This window comes from Oncorhynchus kisutch, linkage group LG1, assembly GCF_002021735.2.
Source record: "Oncorhynchus kisutch isolate 150728-3 linkage group LG1, Okis_V2, whole genome shotgun sequence".
Taxonomy (NCBI): domain Eukaryota; kingdom Metazoa; phylum Chordata; class Actinopteri; order Salmoniformes; family Salmonidae; genus Oncorhynchus; species Oncorhynchus kisutch.
In genome coordinates, this window is record NC_034174.2 from 9645403 (window position 1) to 9667217 (window position 21815).

Here is a 21815-nt window from a genome sequence, read left to right on the forward strand (position 1 = left end):
AGTGTCCCAGAACTTTTTGGAGTTGGAGCTACAGGATGCAAACTTCTGCCTGAAGAAGCTGGCCTTAGCTTTCCTGACTGACTGCGTGTATTGGTTCCGGACTTCCCTGAACAGTTGCATATCACGGGGACTATTCGATGCTATTGCAGTCCGCCACAGGATGTTTTTGTGCTGGTCGAGGGCAGTCAGGTCTGGGGTGAACCAAGGGCTGTATCTGTTCTTAGTTCTGCATTTTTTGAACGGAGCATGCTTATCTAAAATGGTGAGGAAGTTACTTTTAAAGAATGACCAGGCATCCTCAACTGACGGGATGAGGTCAATGTCCTTCCAGGATACCCGGGCCAGGTCGATTAGAAAGGCCTGCTCACAGAAGTGTTTTAGGGAGCGTTTGACAGTGATGAGGGGTGGTCGTTTGACTGCGGCTCCGTAGCGGATACAGGCAATGAGGCAGTGTATAGACTCAGTGAGGATAGCCTTGCTATTGAGAAAGGCCGCCGTAGGCAGACATGGCTCTCAAGAGAAGACTGGATATGTGCTCACTGCCCACAAAATGAGATGGAAACTGAGCTGCACTTCCTAACCTCCTGACAAATGTTTAACCATATTAGAGAGACATATTTCTCTCAGATTACACAGACACAAAAATAATTTGGAAACAAATCCAAATTTGATAAACACCCATATCTATTAGGTGAAATTCCACAGCGTGCCATCACAACATCAAGATGTGTGACCTGTTGAGAGACAGAGAGAGAGAGCGAGAGAGAGAGCGAGACAGAGAGAGAGAGAAATATACGAACCTGTCTGTTTCATCTCCTTTAATTTTCTTCCAGGGTTCGTTGACCTGGATGTACTGGTTACCGTGGCGAGAGATGTTGAGGATACACTTCAGGGCATCACGGATCCTGATAGGGTGAACAGAACAGAACAGATCCTGATAGGGTGAACAGAACAGAACAGATCCTGATAGGGTGAACAGAACAGAACAGATCCTGATAGGGTGAACAGAACAGAACAGATCCTGATAGGGTGAACAGAACAGATCCTGATAGGGTGAACAGAACAGAATTAGCAACACGGTCAAATAAGACCTTATTTCAAAGTGTGTTGTACATTATGGTGGTGCTGCATCAACACGAACTCTCCAGACCACAACACAAAATATAAACTTCAACTTTCAACTCTCCATTCCTTTCAGACACTCCTAAAACTGTGTCAGTGCAAGTGTGTGTGTGTGATGAGCAGCATGTTGACAACTTGTTCTTACTTGACTCTGTCCATGAGGTTAATGTACTGCTTCAGCTCCCATCCCACCTGAGCCAACAGTCTCTTGTCCTCCTGCTGAAGAGCCATGGCAGGGACACAGCTCTCAAAGAACTTACTGACAAACATACCAGCCCTGAGGGAGGGAGGGAGGGAGGGAGGGAGAGGGAGGGAGGGGGGGAGGAAGAGAGGGGCGGAGGGAGGGAGGAAGAGAGGGGGGGGAGGAAGAGAGAGGGAGGGAGAGAGAGGGGGGGAGCGAGGGAGGGAGGGAGGGGGAAGAGAGAGGGAGGGGGAAGAGAGGGGGGGAGGGAGAGAGAGGGAGGGGGAAGAGAGAGGGAGGGGGAAGAGAGGGGGGAGCGAGGGAGAGAGAGGGAGGGGGAAGAGAGGGGGGGAGCGAGGGAGGGAGGGGGAAGAGAGAGGGGGAGCGAGGGAGGGGAGGGAGAGAGAGGGAGGGAGAGAGAGGGAGGAGAGGGGGGGAGAGAGAGAGAGAGAGAGAGAGAGAGAGAGAGAGAGAGAGAGAGAGAGGAGGGGGAGGGGAGGGGGAGGAAGAGAGAGGGAGGGAGAGAGAGGGGGGGGGAGCGAGGGAGGGAGGGGGGAGGAAGAGAGGGGGGGGGGAGGGGAAGAGAGAGGGAGGGGGAAGAGAGGGGGGGGGAGCGAGGGGAGGGAGAGGGGGGGAGCGAGGGAGGGAGGGGGGGAAGAGAGAGGGGAGGGGGAGGGAAGAGAGAGGGAGGGGGAAGAGAGGGGGGGAGCGAGGGAGGGGAGGGAGGGAGAGAGAGGGGGGAGCGAGGGAGGGAGGGGGGAAGAGAGAGGGGAGGGAGGGGAAAGAGAGGAGGGGAGGAGGGGGGGAGAGAGGGGGGGGGAGAGGAGGGGGAAGGGGAGAGGAGAGGGAGGGGGGGGAAAGAGAGGGGGGGATGCGAGGGAGGGAGGGGGGGAGGGAAGAGAGGAGGGAGGGAGAGAGAGATGAGAGAGAGAGAGAGGGGAGAGGAGAGGAGAGAGGAGAGATGAGAGAGAGAAGCAGGAGGCAGAGAGAGGGAGAGCAGAGAGGAGAGCGATGGGAGAGTCAGAGAGGAGGAGAGGAGGGAGGAGAGAGAGAGAGGAGCGAGAGGAGATTTGAAGAGAGAGAGAGAGAGAGAGAGAGAGAGAGAGAGAGAGAGAGAGAGAGAGAGAGAGGAAGAGAGAGAGAGATGAAGAAGAGGAGAGGAGAGAGAGAGGAGAAGAGAGAGAGAGAGAGAGTAGAGAGAGAGGGAGGGGAGGGGGGAGAGAGAGTTCATCACAAGCAATTCCTTACATTTCCCAATGTGTTGACTTCAGCACTTAGATGGGCTTAAATGATTAATTCCAATACTTATCATTTATTTAACGATTTAAAATAAAACACAACTACCTGAATAATAAATGACACATTTCCAGGTTTAGAGATTCAGCTGTTGGTACTCTGCTCTTTCCTGACCCGCAGACCCAGCCTCTACCTCTCCTGCTACAGACCCAGCCTCTACCTCTCCTGCTACAGACCCAGCCTCTACCTCTCCTGCTACAGACCCAGCCTCTACCTCTCCTGCTACAGACCCATCCTCTACCTCTCCTGCTACAGACCCAGCCTCTACCTCTCCTGCTACAGACCCAGCCTCTACCTCTCCTGCTACAGACCCAGCCTCTACCTCTCCTGCTACAGACCCAGCCTCTACCTCTCCTGCTACAGACCCAGCCTCTACCTCTCCTGCTACAGACCCAGCCTCTACCTCTCCTGCTACAGACCCAGCCTCTACCTCTCCTGCTACAGACCCAGCCTCTACCTCTCCTGCCTACAGACCCATCCTCTACCTCTCCTGCTACAGACCCAGCCTCTACCTCTCCTGCTACAGACCAGCCTCTACCTCTCCTGCTACAGACCCATCCTCTACCTCTCCTGCTACAGACCCATCCTCTACCTCTCCTGCTACAGACCCAGCCTACCTCTCCTGCTACAGACCCAGCCTCTACCTCTCCTGCTACAGACCCAGCCTCTACCTCTCCTGCTACAGACCCATCCTCTACCTCTCCTGCTACAGACCCAGCCTCTACCTCTCCTGCTACAGACCCAGCCTCTACCTCTCCTGCTACAGACCCAGCCTCTACCTCTCCTGCTACAGACCCAGCCTCTACCTCTCCTGCTACAGACCCAGCCTCTACCTCTCCTGCTACAGACCCAGCCTCTACCTCTCCTGCTACAGACCCAGCCTCTACCTCTCCTGCTACAGACCCAGCCTCTACCTCTCCTGCTACAGACCCAGCCTCTACCTCTCCTGCTACAGACCCAGCCTCTACCTCTCCTGCTACAGACCCAGCCTCTACCTCTCCTGCTACAGACCCAGCCTCTACCTCTCCTGCTACAGACCCAGCCTCTACCTCTCCTGCTACAGACCCAGCCTCTACCTCTCCTGCTACAGACCCAGCCTCTACCTCTCCTGCTACAGACCCAGCCTCTACCTCTCCTGCTACAGACCCAGCCTCTACCTCTCCTGCTACAGACCCAGCCTCTACCTCTCCTGCTACAGAACCAGCCTCTACCTCTCCTGCTACAGAACCTGTTGAGTCCTAGCCTCTACCTCTCCTGCTACAGACCCAGTCTTCTACCTCTCCTGCTACAGAACCTGTTGAGATCCAGCCTCTACCTCTCCTGCTACAGACCCAGCCTCTACCTCTCCTGCTACAGACCCAGCCTCTACCTCTCCTGCTACAGAACCTGTTGAGGTCCAGCCTCTACCTCTCCTGCTACAGAACCTGTTGAGGTCCAGCCTCTACCTCTCCTGCTACAGAACCTGTTGAGGTCCAGCCTCTACCTCTCCTGCTACAGTACCTGTTGATGAAGTTGCCCAGGTTATTGAGCAGCTCAGAGTTGTTCTTGGTGGCCATGTCGACCCAGGAGAAGGCCGAGTCCTGTCCCTCGGGACGGAGGTACAGCAGGTAGAATCGCCACACGTCAGAGGGGATGCCCGTATCCTTGGCCATGTCACCAAACACACCAACACCTCGACTCTTAGAGAACTTGGTGTCCTCGTAGTTCAGGTACTCTGAGAGGAAACACCGACACAGTGGTTCATTTCATCTTATCCACAACGACTGTCAACTGCAAGTGGATTCAACTGGGTAACAACGGCTTAACATGAACAGTCAACAACCACAGTAGGAAAACTAAAAACTAAAATATTAAATTGTATTGTCTGTAATATTAATAGTGATTTCAAGTTTGACCAACACTAAAGCCCTTTGTGTGTGTGTGTGTGTGTGTGTGTGTGTGTGTGTGTGTGTGTGTGTGTGTGTGTGTGTGTGTGTGTGTGTGTTTGTGTGTATGTGCGTATGTGTGTTAATGTGTGTGTGCGCGCATGTCAAATCAAATCAAATTGTATTAGTCACATGCGCCCCGAATACAACAGGTGTATTAGAGCTTACAGTGAAATGCTGACTACAACAGTTGTAGTAGACCTTACAGTGAAATGCTGACTACAACAGGTGTAGTAGACCTTACAGTGAAATGCTGAATACAACAGGTGTAGTAGACCTTACAGTGAAATGCTGAATACAACAGGTGTAGTAGACCTTACAGTGAAATGTTGAATACAACAGGTGTAGTAGACCTTACAGTGAAATGCTGAATACAACAGGTGTAGTAGACCTTACAGTGAAATGCTGAATACAACAGGTGTAGTAGACCTTACAGTGAAATACTGAATACAACAGGTGTAGTAGACCTTACAGTGAAATGCTGAATACAACAGGTGTAGTAGACCTTACAGTGAAATGCTGAATACAACAGGTGTAGGTAGATATAGGTGTAGGTACTATATACAGGGGGGTACCGGTACAGAGTCAATGTGCGGGCACACCGGTCTGTTTGTGTGTGTGTGTGTGTGTGTGTGTGTGTGTGTGAATGCATGTCTGTGTGTGTGTGCGCATGTCTCTGTGTGTATGTGTGTTAGTGTGTGTGTGTGTGTGTGTGTGTGTGCATGTCTGTGTATGTCTGTTAGTGTGTGTGTGTGTGCATGTCTGTGTGTGTGTGTGTTACCTGTAGCCACCAGGTGGTTGACCAGTGTATAGTTGTCCTGTGCTCCCAGTAGAGAGCAGGGGAACACCACACTGTGGAACGGAACATTGTCCTTGGCCATGAAGTTATACAGCTCCACCTGGTGGTAGAATAAAGGAATTACATGTTATACAGCTCCACCTGGTGGTAGAAGCCAGGAATTACACGATGTTATACAGCTCCACCTGGTGGTAGAATACAGGAATTACACGAAGTTAATACAGCGCCACCTGGTGGTAGAATACAGGAATTACATGAAGTTATACAGCGCCACCTGGTGGTAGAATCCAGGAATTACATGTGGTAGAACACAGGAATTATATGATGTTATACAGCTCCACCTGGTGGTAGAATACAGGAATTACAGATCCAAACATGTCTGGAATATATCAGAAATTCAGTCCTGGATGTCTGCAATGTATGAAGGATTGTTTTCAGAATGAACACACCTGACTGAGCTAACCGCGGTTGATTAGTTGAATTTGATATGATTAAGTGTTGATCCCATTGGGGAGACTAGAAGGCTGTAGAACTGAAGTCTATAGCTGGGTGGAGTTGGGTTTAAAGAGACTAGAAGACTGTAAACATCACAGAGTATGACCTGATTGGTAGACACACTGTACCTGCTGTGGGTTCTTCCACCACTTCTCCCATTGGTCAGTGTAGTTGGCTGTGATGGACAGGTAACCAATAGGAGCGTCAAACCACACGTAGAACACCTGGAGACGAAAGAAGAGGAAGATGATTACTTCCTGAATGGAGGGGAGAAGGGGGGAGAGAGAAAACAGAGTATGTGTGTTCAAGAGAATGAGAGAGAGAGAGATAAAGAGACAACGAGAAAGAGAGAGAGACAACGAGAAAGAGAAAGAGACGAGAGACAACGAGAAAGAGAGAGAGATAACGAGAAAGACAGAGCGCTAGAGAAAGAGAGAGAGCTAGAGAGAGAGAGAGAGCTAGAGAGAGAGCTAGAGAGAGAGAGCTAGAGAGAGAGCTAGAGAGAGAGAGCTGGAGAAAGAGAGAGAGCTAGAGAGAGAGAGAGCTAGAGAGAGAGAGAGAGAGCTAGAGAGAAAGAGAGAGAGCTAGAGAGAGCTAGAGAGAGAGAGCTAGAGAGAGAGAGAGCTAGAGAGAGAGAGCTAGAGAGAGAGAGCTAGAGAGAGAGAGAGAGAGCTGGAGAAAGAGAGAGCTAGAGAGAGAGAGAGTGAGAGCTAGAGAGAGAGAGCTAGAGAGAGAGAGAGAGAGAGCTGGAGAAAGAGAGAGCTAGAGAGAGAGAGCTAGAGAAAGAGAGAGAGCTAGAGAAGAGAGAGAGCTAGAGAAAGAGAGAGCTAGATAAAGAGAGAGCTAGATAAAGAGCTAGAGAGAGAGAGACAGAAAACTACTGAAGGTTGAGTTTGTCTGGTACCTTGTCAGAGAAGTCGGGGTGAGGTACAGGGGTTCCCCACTTCAGGTCTCTGGTGATGCAGCGGGGTTTGAGTCCGTCCCTCACCCAGGATCTGGTGATCTGTTTGGCGTTGGCCGTCCAGTCCCCTGACCCAGTAGACCTCTCCAACCACTGCTCCAACTCAGCCTCCAACTGACCACAGAGACAGAGTGGTATACGAGAGAGAGAGAGACAGAAAGAGAGAGAGAGAAAGAGAGACAGAGAGAAAGAGAGAGAGAGAGAAAGAGAGAGAGAGAGAAAGAGAGAGAGACAGAGAGAGAGAGAGAAAGAGAGAGAGACAGAGAGAGAGAGAGAGAAAGAGAGAGAGACAGAGAGAGAGAGAGAGAAAGAGAGAGAGACAGAGAGAGAGAGAGAGAAAGAGATAAACAAGCACCTTAGTTTAAACACCTATAAATCTTAGCTTATTATGTGGACTTAGAGACAAACTAACATGGTGGGAAATTTGAAAGACGTGACTGTGTGTACCTTGGGCAGGTCCAGGAACAGGTGTTTGGAGGATTGGACTACAGGAGTCTGACTACACACCTTACAAGTAGGCTCCTGTAGAGAGAGAGGACACATCACTAAGGCCTTGTAGTGGAGGAGAGAGAGAACACATCACTAAGGCCTTGTAGTGGAGGAGAGAGAGAACACATCACTAAGGCCTTGTAGTGGAGGAGAGAGAGAACACATCACTAAGGCCTTGTAGTGGAGGAGAGAGAGAACACATCACTAAGGCCTTGTAGTGGAGGAGAGAGAGAACACATCACTAAGGCCTTGTAGTGGAGGAGAGAGGACACATCACTAAGGCCTTGTAGTGGAGGAGAAAGAGAACACATCACTAAGGCCTTGTAGTGGAGGAGAGAGGGTGACCCTTGTGTCGGGGGACTTGCTGGCGCTTCCTGGGGGGGGGGCACCCCAGGGTTACTGACGTCCTCGGAAGTGTGATGAAACTTAAATTAACTAATTGAATGTAACCAGGGGCTTTCTCCTATAGAGCTCAATTTTTATGGAATAGTCTGCCTACCCATGATAGAGACGCAGACTCAAACTCAACCTTTAAGTCTTACTGAAGACTCATATCTTCAGTGGGTCATATGATTGAGTGTAGTCTGGCCCAGGAGTGTGAAGGTGAACGGAAAGGCTCTGGAGCAACGAACCTCCCTTGCTGTCTCTGCCTGACCGGTTCCCCTCTTTCCACTGTGATTCTCTGCCTCTAACCCTATTACAGGGGCTGAGTCACTGGCTTACTGGTGCTCTTCCATGCCGTCCCTAAGAGGGGTGCGTCACTTGAGTGGGTGAGCCTCTGTGCTTCTACACCTGCATTGCTTGCTGTTTGGGGTTTTAGGCTGGGTTTCTATACAGCACTTTGAGATATCAGCTTCAGTAAGAAGGGCTTAATAAATAAATGTAATTGATTGATATGAATGTAATTGTCATGTTTGTATTCCTTCAATAGCTCATAAACAGAATAACATTTTGATGTCTTACTGTACGTGGATTTCTCGTTACAGAGTCGCTGTGACGTCATTTCATTTCAAATCGTGGCCAGATGTTCTACCTAGTGGTTAGATCGTTGGACTAGCAGCCTAAAGGTTGCAAGTTCAATCCCCGAGCTGACAAGGTACAAATCTGTCGTTCTGCCCCTGAACAGGCAGTTAACCCACTGTTCCTAGGCCGTCATTGAAAATAAGAATTTGTTCTGACTTGCCTGGTTAAATAAAGGTAAAAAAAATAAACAATTAAATTAAAAGTGTATAGATTAGATTGGGAACTTTGATCAATTTTGTTCTATTGTTTTTTTTTAGGCCAATCAGAGTGATGCTAATTAAACAATACGGGTTATTGACATTTTGGTTCCGACGAATAGAATGAGTCACTCTTTTCATTGTGATTTCAATTTAAATATTAGTAGGCTACACTAAATCTGGTCATCCTCACAAAAGATTTGTGTCAATTTCCATTCTTTAGCTTCAGTCTCCTTGACGTTGTCTCAATGGTTTTTAGACGTTTGGGACGACTCTATTACTTCCTTCCATTGTACCAGGAAAACTAAACCAAGCGCAGCAAAAAGTATTTGAAAATATTCAACCCAGATCTGGCTGGATCAGGTAAACTCCATTGATTGATTAATAGATAATGACCGTGTTCCAGAACGTAGATGTTGCCGACGCCTGACAGATCTTACAACGCCTGGATAGGTATTTTAAGTATCAGATAACCAAATCATATGTTGAAGCAATTTGTCAGTCGATGAAGAGGCACGTAACCATTGGCTGTTGCGTCGTCTAGCCTTCGCTGTGGAACGTGCCCCCTATAAAAGGTCTCTCCAGCCCCTCACCCGTAGCTCCACAGCGTTGATAAGCTTGCCACACTTGTCACACTGGTCCCCTCGGGCCTCTGGGTAAGAGCAGAAGGGACATGTTCCCTCGACGAAGCGGTCGGGCTAGAAAACGCTGGCACGCCTCGCAGCGCAGCTGCTCCACAATGTCTTCAAGTAGGAAGCCTCGCTCATGGAGACGCCAGAAGATGTTCTGGGCTATCCTGAGAGAGAGAGAGAGACAGAGACAGAGAGAGAGAGAGACAGAGAGAGAGACAGAGACAGAGACAAAGAGAGAGAGAGAGAGAAAGAGAGAGAGACAAAGAGAGAGAGAGAAAGAGAGAGAGACAAAGAGAGAGAGAGAAAGAGACAGAGAGAAAGAGAGAGAGAGAGAGAGAAAGAGAGAGAGAGAAAGAGAGAGAGAGAAAGAGGAGAGAGAGAGAAAGAGAGAAAGAGAGAGAGAGAAAGAGAGAGAGAGAGAGAAAGTGTGAGAGAGAGAGAGAGAGAGAAAGAGAGAGAGAGAGAGAAGTGTGAGAGAGAGAGAGAGAGAGGAGAGAGACAAAGAGAGAGAGAGAGACAAAGAGAGAGAGAGACAAAGAGAGAGAGAGACAAAGAGAGAGAGAGAGAGAGAGAGAGAGAGAGAGAGAGAGAGAGAGAGAGAGAGAGAGAGAGAGAAAGAGAGAAAGAGAGACAAAAGAGAGAGAGAGACAAAGAGAGAGAGAGACAAAGAGAGAGAGAGAGAGAGAGAGAGAGAGAGAGAGAGAGAGAGAGAGAGAGAGAGAGAAAGAGAGAGAGAGAGACAAAGAGAGAGAGACAAAGAGACAAAGAGAGAGAGAGATACTTATTCAAAAACACTTTCAAAGTTTTCAATCATCCATACAAACCCCCTGAAGAAAATGAATCCACACTAATTCTCCACACAATAGTTGATGCGATCAATCCCTGTTTGAACAGCAGAAGAGGAAGAGGAAGCCGTGTTGCAGAACCCTTTAACATGTCTAGCTACCACACTTCCAGTGTGTTGCTAATGTACAGTACCAGTCAAAAGGTTTGGACACACCTCCTCATTCAAAGGGTTTCTCTTTATTGTTTAAAACTATTTTCTACATTGTAGAATAATAGTGAAGACATCAGAACTATGAAATAACCAAAAAAAGTGTTAAACAAATCAAAATATATTTTATATGTGAGATTCTTCAAAGTAGCCACCCTTTGCCTTGAGGACAGCGTTGAACACTCTTGGCATTCTCTCAACCAGCTTCATGGTCGAGTCACCTGGAATACATTTCAATTAACAGGTGTACCTTGATAAAATATATTTCTTTCTTAATGTGTTTGAGACAATCAGTTGTGTTGTGACAAGGTAGAGGTGGAAGATGGCCCTATTTGGTCAAATACCAAGTGCATATTATGGCAAGAACAACTCCATACCCCACCTTTGCCAGGATGGGGCGGCAGGGTAGCCTAGTGGTTAGAGCGTTGGGCTAGTAACCGGAAGGTTGCAAGTTCAAATCCCAGAGCTGACAAGGTACAAATCTGTCATTCTGCCCCTGAACAGGCAGTTAACCCACTGTTCCTAGGCCGTCATTGAAAATAAGAATTTGTTCTTAACCGACTTGACTAGTTAAATAAAGGTAAAAAAATAAAAGAACAGCCAACAGTTCTTGACCCAAACCAGTGTGTCTGGCACCTACTACCCCGTTTAAAGACACTTCAATATTTTATCTTGCCCATTCACCCTCTGAATGGCACAATACATGTCTCAACTGTCTCAAGGGTTAAAAGTCCTTCTTTAACCAGGTCTCCTCCCCTTTATCTACACTGATTGAAGTGGATTTAACAAGTGACATCACTAAGGGATCATAACTTTCACCTGGATTCACCTGGTCAGTCGATGTCATGGAAAGAGCAGATGTTCCTTATGTTTTAGATCAGGTGCTGAATCCTCCTATATAACCCGAAGAATAAGCAGAACCTTAACATGAAATTCTACCACCGATACTCACTCAGTCTGTTTCTTTGTGGTGGTGCGGCCAAAGAAGTCGAAGTCCACCTGGAACCACTGGTAGATGGAGGCGTGGACAGCATGGTACTTGTCACAGATCTGCTGCGCTGTCAGACCTTCCTCACGGGCCTTGTTCTCTGTAGCTGTACCGTACTCATCAGTCCCACACACATACAGTACATTCCAACCACGCAGACGACCATACCTGGGGGACACAGAGACACAGAGAGACATGAAATGAAAGTGTAAGTGAGAAACAGAGAGGAGAGATAGAAAGACAAACACAAAAGAGGTCAGGGAGACTTGAAGAGACACTATGGCTCAAGGGGTAGGAAACTGAATAGTATAGTAGGGTAGTGTACAGTATAGTAGGGTACTGAATAGTATAGTAGGGTAGAGAAGGGTAAGGCACAGTATAGTAGATAAGGGTATAGTATAGTAGGGTAGTGTACAGTATAGTAGTGTACAGTATAGTAGGGTAGTGTACAGTATAGTAGGGTACAGTATAGTAGGGTACAGTATAGTAGGGTAGTGTACAGTATAGTAGGGTAGTGTACAGTATAGTAGGGTAGTGTATAGTATAGTAGGGTAGGGTACAGTAGAGTAGGGTAGGGTACAGTAGAGTAGGGTAGGGTAGGGTACAGTAGAGTAGGGTACAGTAGGGTAGTGCAGGGTACAGTAGGGTAGTGCAGGGTACAGTAGAGTAGGGTACAGTATGGTAGTGTAGGGAATAGTAGGGTAGGGTACAGTAGGGTAGTGTAGTGTACAGTAGAGTAGGGTAGGGTATTGTATGGTAGGGTACAGTAGGGTAGTGCAGGGTACAGTAGGGTAGGGTAGTGTAGAGTAGGGTAGGGTACAGTAGAGTAGTGTGCAGTAGAGTAGAGTAGTGCACAGTAGAGTAGGGTAGGGTAGTGTATAGTAGGGTAGTGCACAGTAGAGTAGGGTAGTGTACAGTAGAGTAGGGTACAGTAGAGTAGTGTACAGTAGAGTAGAGTAGTGCACAGTAGAGTAGGGTAGGGTACAGTAGAGTAGGGTAGTGTACAGTAGAGTAGTGTACAGTAGAGTAGGGTAGTGTACAGTAGGGTAGTGTAGTATACAGTAGAGTAGGGTAGGGTAGTGTAGTATACAGTAGAGTAGGGTAGGGGAGTGTATAGTAGGGTAGAGTAGAGTTTGGTAGTGTAGGGTACAGTAGGGTAGTGCACAGTAGAGTAGGGTAGGGTACAGTATAGTAGTGTACAGTATAGTAGGGTAGTGTACAGTATAGTAGGGTAGGGTACAGTATAGTAGGGTAGAGTAGGGTACAGTATAGTAGGGTAGTGTACAGTATAGTAGGGTACTGAATAGTATAGTAGGGTAGTGTACAGTATAGTAGGGTAGAGAAGGGTAAGGCACAGTATAGTAGATAAGGGTACAGTATAGTAGGGTAGTGTACAGTATAGTAGTGTACAGTATAGTAGGGTAGTGTACAGTATAGTAGGGTAGTGTACAGTATAGTAGGGTAGTGTACATTATAGTAGGGTAGTGTACAGTATAGTAAGGTACTGAATAGTATAGTAGGGTAGAGTAGGGTAGTGTACAGTATAGTAGGGTAGTGTACAGTATAGTAGGGTAGTGTACAGTATAGTAGGGTAGTGTATAGTATAGTAGGGTAGTGTACAGTACAGTAGTGTACAGTACAGTAGTGTACAGTATAGTAGGGTAGTGTAGTGTACAGTATAGTAGGGTAGTGTATAGTATAGTAGGGTAGTGTACAATATAGTAGTGTACAGTATAGTAGGGTAGTGTATAGTATAGTAGGGTACTGGACAGTATAGTATAGTAGGGTGGTGTACACTATAGTAGGGTAGTGTACAGTAGAGTAGGGTAGTGTATAGTAGAGTAGGGTAGTGTATAGTAGAGTAGGGTAGTGTATAGTATAGTAGGGTAGTGTACAGTATAGTAGGGTACTGAATAGTATAGTAGGGTAGTGTACAGTATAGTAGGGTAGTGTACAGTATAGTATAGTAGGGTAGTGTACAGTATAGTAGGGTAGTGTACAGTATAGTAGGGTACTGGACAGTATAGTATAGTAGGGTAGTGTACACTATAGTAGGGTAGGGTACAGTAGAGTAGGGTAGGGTACAGTAGGGGGGGTGCAGGGTACAGTAGAGTAGGGTACAGTATGGTAGTGTAGGGAATAGTAGGGTAGGGTACAGTAGGGTAGTGTAGGGTACAGTAGAGTAGGGTATAGTAGGGTAGGGTACAGTAGGGTAGTGTAGTGTACAGTAGGGTAGGGTAGTGTAGAGTAGGGTATCGTAGGGTAGTGCACAGTAGAGTAGGGTAGGGTACAGTAGTGTACAGTAGAGTAGGGTAGTGTACAGTAGAGTAGTGTACAGTAGAGTAGGGTAGTGCACAGTAGAGTAGGGTAGGGTACAGTAGAGTAGGGTAGGGTACAGTAGTGTACAGTAGAGTAGGGTAGTGTACAGTAGAGTAGGGTAGGGTACAGTAGAGTAGGGTAGTGCACAGTAGAGTAGGGTACAGTAGGGTAGGGTACAGTAGTGTACAGTAGAGTAGGGTAGTGTACAGTAGAGTAGGGTAGGGTACAGTAGAGTAGGGTAGTGCACAGTAGAGTAGGGTACAGTAGGGTAGGGTACAGTAGTGTACAGTAGAGTAGGGTAGTGTACAGTAGAGTAGGGTAGGGTACAGTAGATTAGTGTACAGTAGAGTAGGGTAGTGCACAGTAGAGTAGGGTAGGGTACAGTAGAGTAGGGTAGGGTACAGTAGAGTAGGGTAGTGTACAGTAGAGTAGGGTAGTGCACAGTAGAGTAGGGTAGGGTACAGTAGGGTAGTGCACAGTAGAGTAGGGTAGTGTACAGTAGGGTAGGGTAGTGTATAGTAGAGTAGGGTACAGTAGGGTAGTGTGTTATCTACCTGGCAAAGACGTCAGCGCTGAGCACACAGCCGATGATGTTGCCCAGATGAGGGACGTTGTTAACATACGGCAAGGCACTGGTCACTAGGACGTTCCTCTTGCCCTCCTGAGGAAGACTGGTAAGAAAACAGCCAGTCAGAAAGACACATGCAGCGTTCCCTAAACTCAGTCCTGGAGGATCCCAAGGGGTGACCGTTTTGTTCTCGGTCCCAGCACTACACAGCCGATTCAAATAATCAACTCATCATCAAGCTTTGGTTATTTGAATAAGCTGTGTAGTGCCAGGACAACAAACAAAACCTGCATATGTAATGCAGATCTCACGATTCTTAATGTATTGCGATTCGATACTGAGATTTGATGTTCCAAACATATTGCTCGCTATATGCCTGCGGCAGAGAGACAAGAGAGAGCAGGAGAAATTTAGTTTTGATCAATCAGGGGGGGAAAAAAGTGGCTCACTTTTTTAAAAGAAGTTGGAGAGAGAACAAGCGATATGATTAAAAATACTGGCGTTTTAGCGCAGGTACAGCTGATGTTACCGAATAAAATAAAAAAATGATATATACACACACATACAGTGGGGCAAAACAGTATTTAGTCAGCCACCAATTGTGCAAGTTCTCCCACTTAAAAAGATGAGAGAGGCCTGTAATTTTCATCACAGGTACACTTCAACTATGACAGACAAAATGAGAAAAAAATCCAGAAAATCACATTGTAGGATTTTTAATGAATTTATTTGCAAATGATGGTGAAAAATAAGTATATATGTAAGTTGAAGTGTACCTATGATGAAAATTACAGGCCTCTCTCGTCTTTTTAAGTGGGAGAACTTGCACAATTGGTGGCTGACTAAATACCCCCCCCCCCACTGTATATAGGGCATACATATATACAGAACCAGTCAAAAGTTTGGACACACCTACTCATTCAAGGGTTTTTCTTTATTTTTACTATTTTCTACATTGTAGAATAATAATGAAGACATCAAAACTATGAAATAACAGATATGGAATCATGTGGTAACCAAAAAAGTGTTAATTATTTTAGATTCTTCAAATTAGCCACCCTTTGACTTAAAGACTCCTCTTTTGACTGGTACTGTATATATTTTTTTACATATTGATACTTGGAGCCAAGGTATCGATTTGTCACTACAAAACGACACTAATCACTACAAAGACATTGTTGACATAAGGTAAGGCACAGATCAGCAGGATGTTCCTCTTGCCATCCTCAGCAAGACTGATAGACAGGAGTCAGACAGACAGATTCGGACTGTTATAACACTTCCTGTACCACTTCCTGTACACCATGGATATCTAAAGCCGGTTATGGAGGGCTGAAACCCGTCTGGTTTTCATTCCCTCATTTTAATCAAGAACGGATTCAGACCTGGGTGGGTGATGGAACTAGCAGGTAGGAAGGAAAAACATTAGCTAGTACTATGCCCGTGCACTGTGTAGGCCTATATCAGTCCCTCCAGGATAGTACTTTGCCCGTGCACTGTGTAGGCCTATATCAGTCCCTCCAGGATAGTACTTTGCCAGTGAACTGCGTAGGCCTATATCAGTCCCTCCAGGAGAGTACTTTGCCCGTGCACTGTGTAGGCCTATATCAGTCCCTCCAGGAGAGTACTTTGCCCGTGCACTGTGTAGGCCTATATCAGTCCCTCCAGGATAGTACTTTGCCCGTGCACTGTGTAGGCCTATATCAGTCCCTCCAGGAGAGTACTTTGCCCGTGCACTGTGTAGGCCTATATCAGTCCCTCCAGGATAGTACTTTGCCCGTGCACTGTGTAGGCCTATATCAGTCCCTCCAGGAGAGTACTTTGCCCGTGCACTGTGTAGGCCTATATCAGTCCCTCCAGGAGAGTACTTTGCCCGTGCACTGTGTAGGCATATATCAGTCCCTCCAGGAGAGTACTTTGCCCGTGAACTGTGTAGGCCTATTTCAGTCCCTCCGGGATAGTACTTTGCCCGTGAACTGTGTAGGTCTATATCAGTCCCTCCAGGATAGTACTTTGCCCGTGCACTGTGTAGGCCTATTTCAGTCCCTCCAGGAGAGTACTTTGCCCGTGCACTGTGTAGGCCTATTTCAGTCCCTCCAGGAGAGTACTTTGCCCGTGCACTGTGTAGGCCTATATCAGTCCCTCCAGGAGAGTACTTTGCCCGTGCACTGTGTAGGCCTATTTCAGTCCCTCCAGGATAGTACTTTGCCAGTGAACTGTGTAGGCCTATTTCAGTCCCTCCAGGATAGTACTTTGCCCGTGAACTGTGTAGGCCTATTTCAGTCCCTCCAGGAGAGTACTTTGCCCGTGCACTGTGTAGGCCTATATCAGTCCCTCCAGGAGAGTACTTTGCCCGTGCACTGTGTAGGCCTATTTCAGTCCCTCCAGGAGAGTACTTTGCCCGTGCACTGTGTAGGCCTATTTCAGTCCCTCCAGGATAGTACTTTGCCCGTGCACTGTGTAGGCCTATTTCAGTCCCTCCAGGATAGTACTTTGCCCGTGCACTGTGTAGGCCTATTTCAGGCCCTCCAGGAGAGTACTTTGCCCGTGCACTGTGTAGGCCTATTTCAGTCCCTCCAGGAGAGTACTTTGCCCGTGCACTGTGTAGGCCTATTTCAGTCCCTCCAGGAGAGTACTTTGCCCGTGCACTGTGTAGGCCTATTTCAGTCCCTCCAGGATAGTACTTTGCCCGTGCACTGTGTAGGCCTATATCAGTCCCTCCAGGAGAGTACTTTGCCCGTGCACTGTGTAGGCCTATTTCAGTCCCTCCAGGATAGTACTTTGCCCGTGCACTGCGTAGGCCTATATCAGTCCCTCCAGGATAGTACTTTGCCCGTGCACTGTGTAGGCCTATATCAGTCCCTCCAGGAGAGTACTTTGCCCGTGAACTGCGTAGGCCTATATCAGTCCCTCCAGGAGAGTACTTTGCCCGTGAACTGTGTAGGCCTATATCAGTCCCTCCAGGATAGTACTTTGCCCGTGAACTGTGTAGGCCTATATCAGTCCCTCCAGGAGAGTACTTTGCCCGTGAACTGTGTAGGCCTATATCAGCCCCTCTAGGAGAGTACTTTGCCCGTGAACTGTGTAGGCCTATATCAGTCCCTCCAGGATAGTACTTTGCCAGTGAACTGTGTAGGCCTATATCAGTCCCTCCAGGAGAGTACTTTCCCCGTGCACTGTGTAGGCCTATATCAGTCCCTCCAGGATAGCGTGATCGCAAACGTTTATTTTTTTGCTAAATCAAATTTGACCAATCACTGCACTATTTCAGGATAAAACAGTTGAATCCTTGCAATATTATCGAAATAAAACTGACCCATCACCGCAGTACAAAAAGAGGGCTCGCAATTTCCCCCAATAAAGAATAATATAGGGTCTGTTATATAAAGGGGCGACGGGTAGCCTAGTGGTTAGAGTGTTGGGCCAGTAACCGAAAGGTTGCTGGATCGAATTCCCGAGCTGACAAGGTTCTGCCCCTGAACAAGGCAGTTAACCCACTGTTCCCCGGTAGGCCATCATTGTAAATAACAATTTGTTCTTAACTGACTTGCCTAGTTCAATAAAATAAATAATAGAAGAACAATATAGCGACTTATTGGGTTCGTGCAGACAGTGGCAAGTCCAACTCAAGGGTTTTCAAGCACTAATATATTTTCAGGGTCCATTAACTAATTACAAATTGATTTTATGCTATTATTTCTTGTCTCCACCAGATGGCAGTAGAGTGTCACAACCTCATGGGAAAAACTAAACGTTGCAGTCATCGCTAACTTACAAGTTCTACTCAATAATACGTTGTTTCACGGTCAACTGTGTTTATTTTCTGCAAACTTAAACATGTGTAAATATTTGGATGAACACAACAAGATTCAACAACTGAGACATAAACTGAATAAGTTCCACAGACATGTGACTAACAGAAATGGAATAATGTGTACCTGAACAAAGGAAGGGGGTTAAAATCAAAAGTAACAGTCAGGATCTGGTGTGGCCACCAGCTGCATTAAGTACTGCAGTGCATCTCCTCCTCATGGACTGCACCAGATTTGCCAGTTCATGCTGTGAGATGTTACCCCACTCTTCCACCAAGGCACCTGCAAGTTCCCAGACATTTCTGGGGGGAATGGCCCTAGTCCTCACCCTCCGATCCAACAGGTCGCAGACGTGCTCAATGGGATTGAGATCCGAGCTCTTCGCTGGCTATGGCAGAACACTGACATTCCTGTCTTGCAGGAAATCACGCACAGAACGAGCAGTATGGCTGGTGGCATTGTCATGCTGGAGGGTCATGTCAGGATGAGCCTGCAGGAAGGGTACCACATGAGGGAGAAGGATGTCTTCCCTGTAACGCACAGCGTTGAGATTGCTTGTTGTCATTGCAGGCACAGTCCCGATGATATTGTGACACACCGCCCCAGACCATGACTGACCCTCCACCTCCAAATCGATCCTGCTCCAGAGTACAGGCCTCGGTGTAACGCTCATTCCTTCAACGATAAACACGAATACGACCATCACACCTGGCGACTCGTCAGTGAAGAGCACTTTTTGCCTGTACTGTCTGGTCCAGCGACGGTGGGTTTGTGCTCATAGGCATCGTTGTTGCTGGTGATGTCTGGTGAGGACCTGCCTTACAACAGGCCTACAAGCCCTCAGTCCAGCCTCCCTCAGCCTATTGCGGACAGTCTGAGCACTGATGGAGGGATTGTGCGTTCCTGGTGTAACTCGGGCAGTTGTTGTTACTATCCTGTACCTGTCTTGCAGGTGTGATGTTCGAATGTACCGATCCTGTGCAGGTAATGTTACACGTGGTCTGCCACTGCGAGGACGATCGGTCTCCCTGTAGCGCTGTCTTAGAGGCGTCTCACAGTACAGACAATGCGATTTATTGCCCTGGCCACATCTGCAGTCCTCATGCCTCCTTGCAGCATGCCTAAGGCAAGTTCATGCAGATGAGCAGGGACCCTGGGTATCTTTCTTTTGGTGTTTTTCAGAGTCAGTAGAAAGGCCTCTTTAGTGTCCTAAGTTTTCATAAATGTGACCTTCATTGTCTACCGTCTGTAAGCTGTTAGTGTCTTAATGACCATTCCACAGGTGCATGTTCATTAATTGTTTATGGTTCATTGAACAAACATGGGAAACAGTGTTTAAAGCCTTTACAATGAAGATCTGTGAAGTTATTTGGATTTTTACAAATGATCTTTGAAGGACAGGGTCCTGAAAAAGGGACGTTTCTTTGTTTTGTTGAGTTTAAAGTGTTGGTCCCATGTTCCATGAGCTGAAATAAAGGCAGGATCTAAATTTCTCCTGGCATTTTAGCGTTTCGATGTGACGCTTTGCGCCTAGTCAGTCAGTTCTGTACCTGCCTGGCTGAGTGGCGGTGGAATGAGCGAGCTCACCGGCAACCAGAGAAACACACGAGGCAATAAAACTCTGTAGTCTGCCTGGAATTGAATTCGCGAGACCAATACATTTTCTATATTTTCCTAAACATATTTGATCATTATCTGTTCTCCTCTTAAATTTGAATTCAAGTACTAACTTGTGAAAAATGAGTTACGCAGCTGAAGCACCTTGTGTGGACCCTGTAGACTGGATATCATGTAGCGTACTCACATAGGGTGTTGTCTTTCTGGAACCATGGGTAAGTCTGTAAGTCCTTTACCCCAGGTGACCGCAGCAGACTGGATCTCTTCCTCTGACAGCACACAATCATCATCATCACCACCCTGGAGGACAGAAAACACATCACAGTCCCGTCATCACCACCCTGGAGGACAGAAAGTGGAGAGATATGGAGAGGTGGAGAGAGGTGGAGAGAGGTGGAGAGAGGTGGAGAGATATGGAGAGAGGTGGAGAGATATTGAGAGAGGTGGAGAGAGAGAGATATGGAGAGAGGTGGAGAGCTATTGAGAGAGGTGGAGAGAGGTAGAGAGATATGGAGAGAGAGAGGTGGAGAGGTATGGAGAGATGTGGAGAGAGGTGGAGAGAGAGAGAGAGACAGATATGGAGAGAGAGAGGTGGAGAGAGGGAGCGAGGTGGAGAGAGGTGGAGAGAGAGAGAGAGAGAGAGAGAGGTAGAGAGATATGGAGAGAGAGAGGTGGAGAGAGGGAGCGATGTCGAGAGATATGGAGAGATACGGAGAGAGGTGGAGAGGGAGAGAGGTGGAGAGAGAGAGAGGGAGAGAGGTGGAGATATTGAGAGGTGGAGAGAGAGAGAGAGGTGGAGAGAGGGAGTTGGAGAGGGAGAGAGAGAGAGAGAGGGAGGTGGAGAGGGAGAGAGCATAGGACTAGGGGTGGATCTGAAGTGTGGCTACTCTCTCAACTCCTCTCTATGTATTACCGGCCAAAGAGGACCACAACGGCAAAAAGGCTTTGTGTTAACGACAATACCATTAGCAGTGTGAATTGTGTTTTCAAATCAATCTTACAAGTCCGAATTGTACCATTTACAACCTCAAACATGTTACAAAACAGTTCCCTTGTATAATCTACTGTTGTAACCAAGGATAGGTGCTAAAACAAACTAAACATTAAATGTATAAAACACTTTTTACCTCAGGGCTGTTGCATGGCTGTGTGCCTCTACCCTGAACCTGTCCCTGACCATGGTGTGTGGTTGGCTGTCTCTGCAGGTAGGTCTTCAGAGACTCCGCCTTCAGTCCCTTCCCCTGAAGTACAGTCTGGGCTGCAGACACACAGGATGCCAACATGCCCACACGCTCAAACCAGAGCTGCAGCGTCTGATTACCTACAGTAAAAGGCCACGAGGAACAGACGCCACGGTTAAACACATACAATGACAGAAGTTCTTTAAAGTACTTTAAAGTACTACCTAAGTACTTTTCTTTTTTTTTGGGGGGGGGGGGGGGGGGGGGGGGGGGGGGAGATCTGTACTTTACTATTTATATTCCTGACAACTTTCACTTCACTACATTCCTAAAGAAAATTATGTACTTTTTACTCCATACATTTTCCCTGACACACAAATGTACTCGTTACGTTTTAAATGCTTAGCAGGACAGGAAAATAGTCATACACTTATTTTGGGCCGGCAGGTGGCCTAGCGGTTAGAGGACTTGGACTAGTAACTGAAAGGTTGCTGGATCGAACCCCCGAGCTGACAATGTAAAAATCTGTCATTCTGCCCCCTGAACAAGGCAACAGTTAACCCACTGTTCCTAGACCAGTTAACCCACTGTTCCTAGACCAGTTAACCCACTGTTCCTAGACCAGTTAACCCACTGTTCCTAGACCAGTTAACCCACTGTTCCTAGACCAGTTAACCCACTGTTCCTAGACCAGTTAACCCACTGTTCCTAGACCAGTTAACCCACTGTTCCTAGACCAGTTAACCCACTGTTCCTAGACCAGTTAACCCCACTGTTCCTAGACCAGTTAACCCCACTGTTCCTAGACCAGTTAACCCACTGTTCCTAGACCAGTTAACCCCACTGTTCCTAGACCAGTTAACCCACTGTTTCCCGGTAGGGCCGTCATTGAAAATAAAAATGTGTTCTTAAATGTTCAAGAGAACATCCCTGGTCATCTCTACTGCCTCTGATCTGGCAGACTCACTAAACACACATGCTTCATTTGTAAATGGTGTCAGTGTTGGAGTGTCCCCCCCCCCCCCCCCAGGGCTATAAAACAAGAAATGGCTGCCATCTGGTTTGCTTAATATAAAGACATTTGAATTTATTTACACTTTTGCTTTTAATAGATTTAAAACCAAATACATTTAGACTTTTACTCAGGTAGTATTTTACCGGGTGAATTTCACTTGAATCATTTTCTATTAAGGTATCTTTACTTTTACTCAAATAT

The 21815-nt window shown here is 47.1% G+C and overlaps 1 protein-coding gene across 1 annotated transcript in view; it reads right to left on the reverse strand.

Annotated features, from left to right (window-relative positions):
* mars1 (methionyl-tRNA synthetase 1) overlaps window positions 1-21815 on the reverse strand; it is a 70695-nt gene that overhangs the window by 21970 nt on the left and 26910 nt on the right. The window contains 13 exon segments of the mRNA XM_031825016.1: window positions 801-905; window positions 1268-1399; window positions 4100-4313; window positions 5306-5423; window positions 5947-6042; window positions 6723-6893; window positions 7227-7301; window positions 9082-9183; window positions 9185-9284; window positions 11067-11270; window positions 13976-14092; window positions 19606-19718; window positions 20546-20739. Coding sequence (XP_031680876.1) covers window positions 801-905; window positions 1268-1399; window positions 4100-4313; window positions 5306-5423; window positions 5947-6042; window positions 6723-6893; window positions 7227-7301; window positions 9082-9183; window positions 9185-9284; window positions 11067-11270; window positions 13976-14092; window positions 19606-19718; window positions 20546-20739 — 1741 coding nt within the window.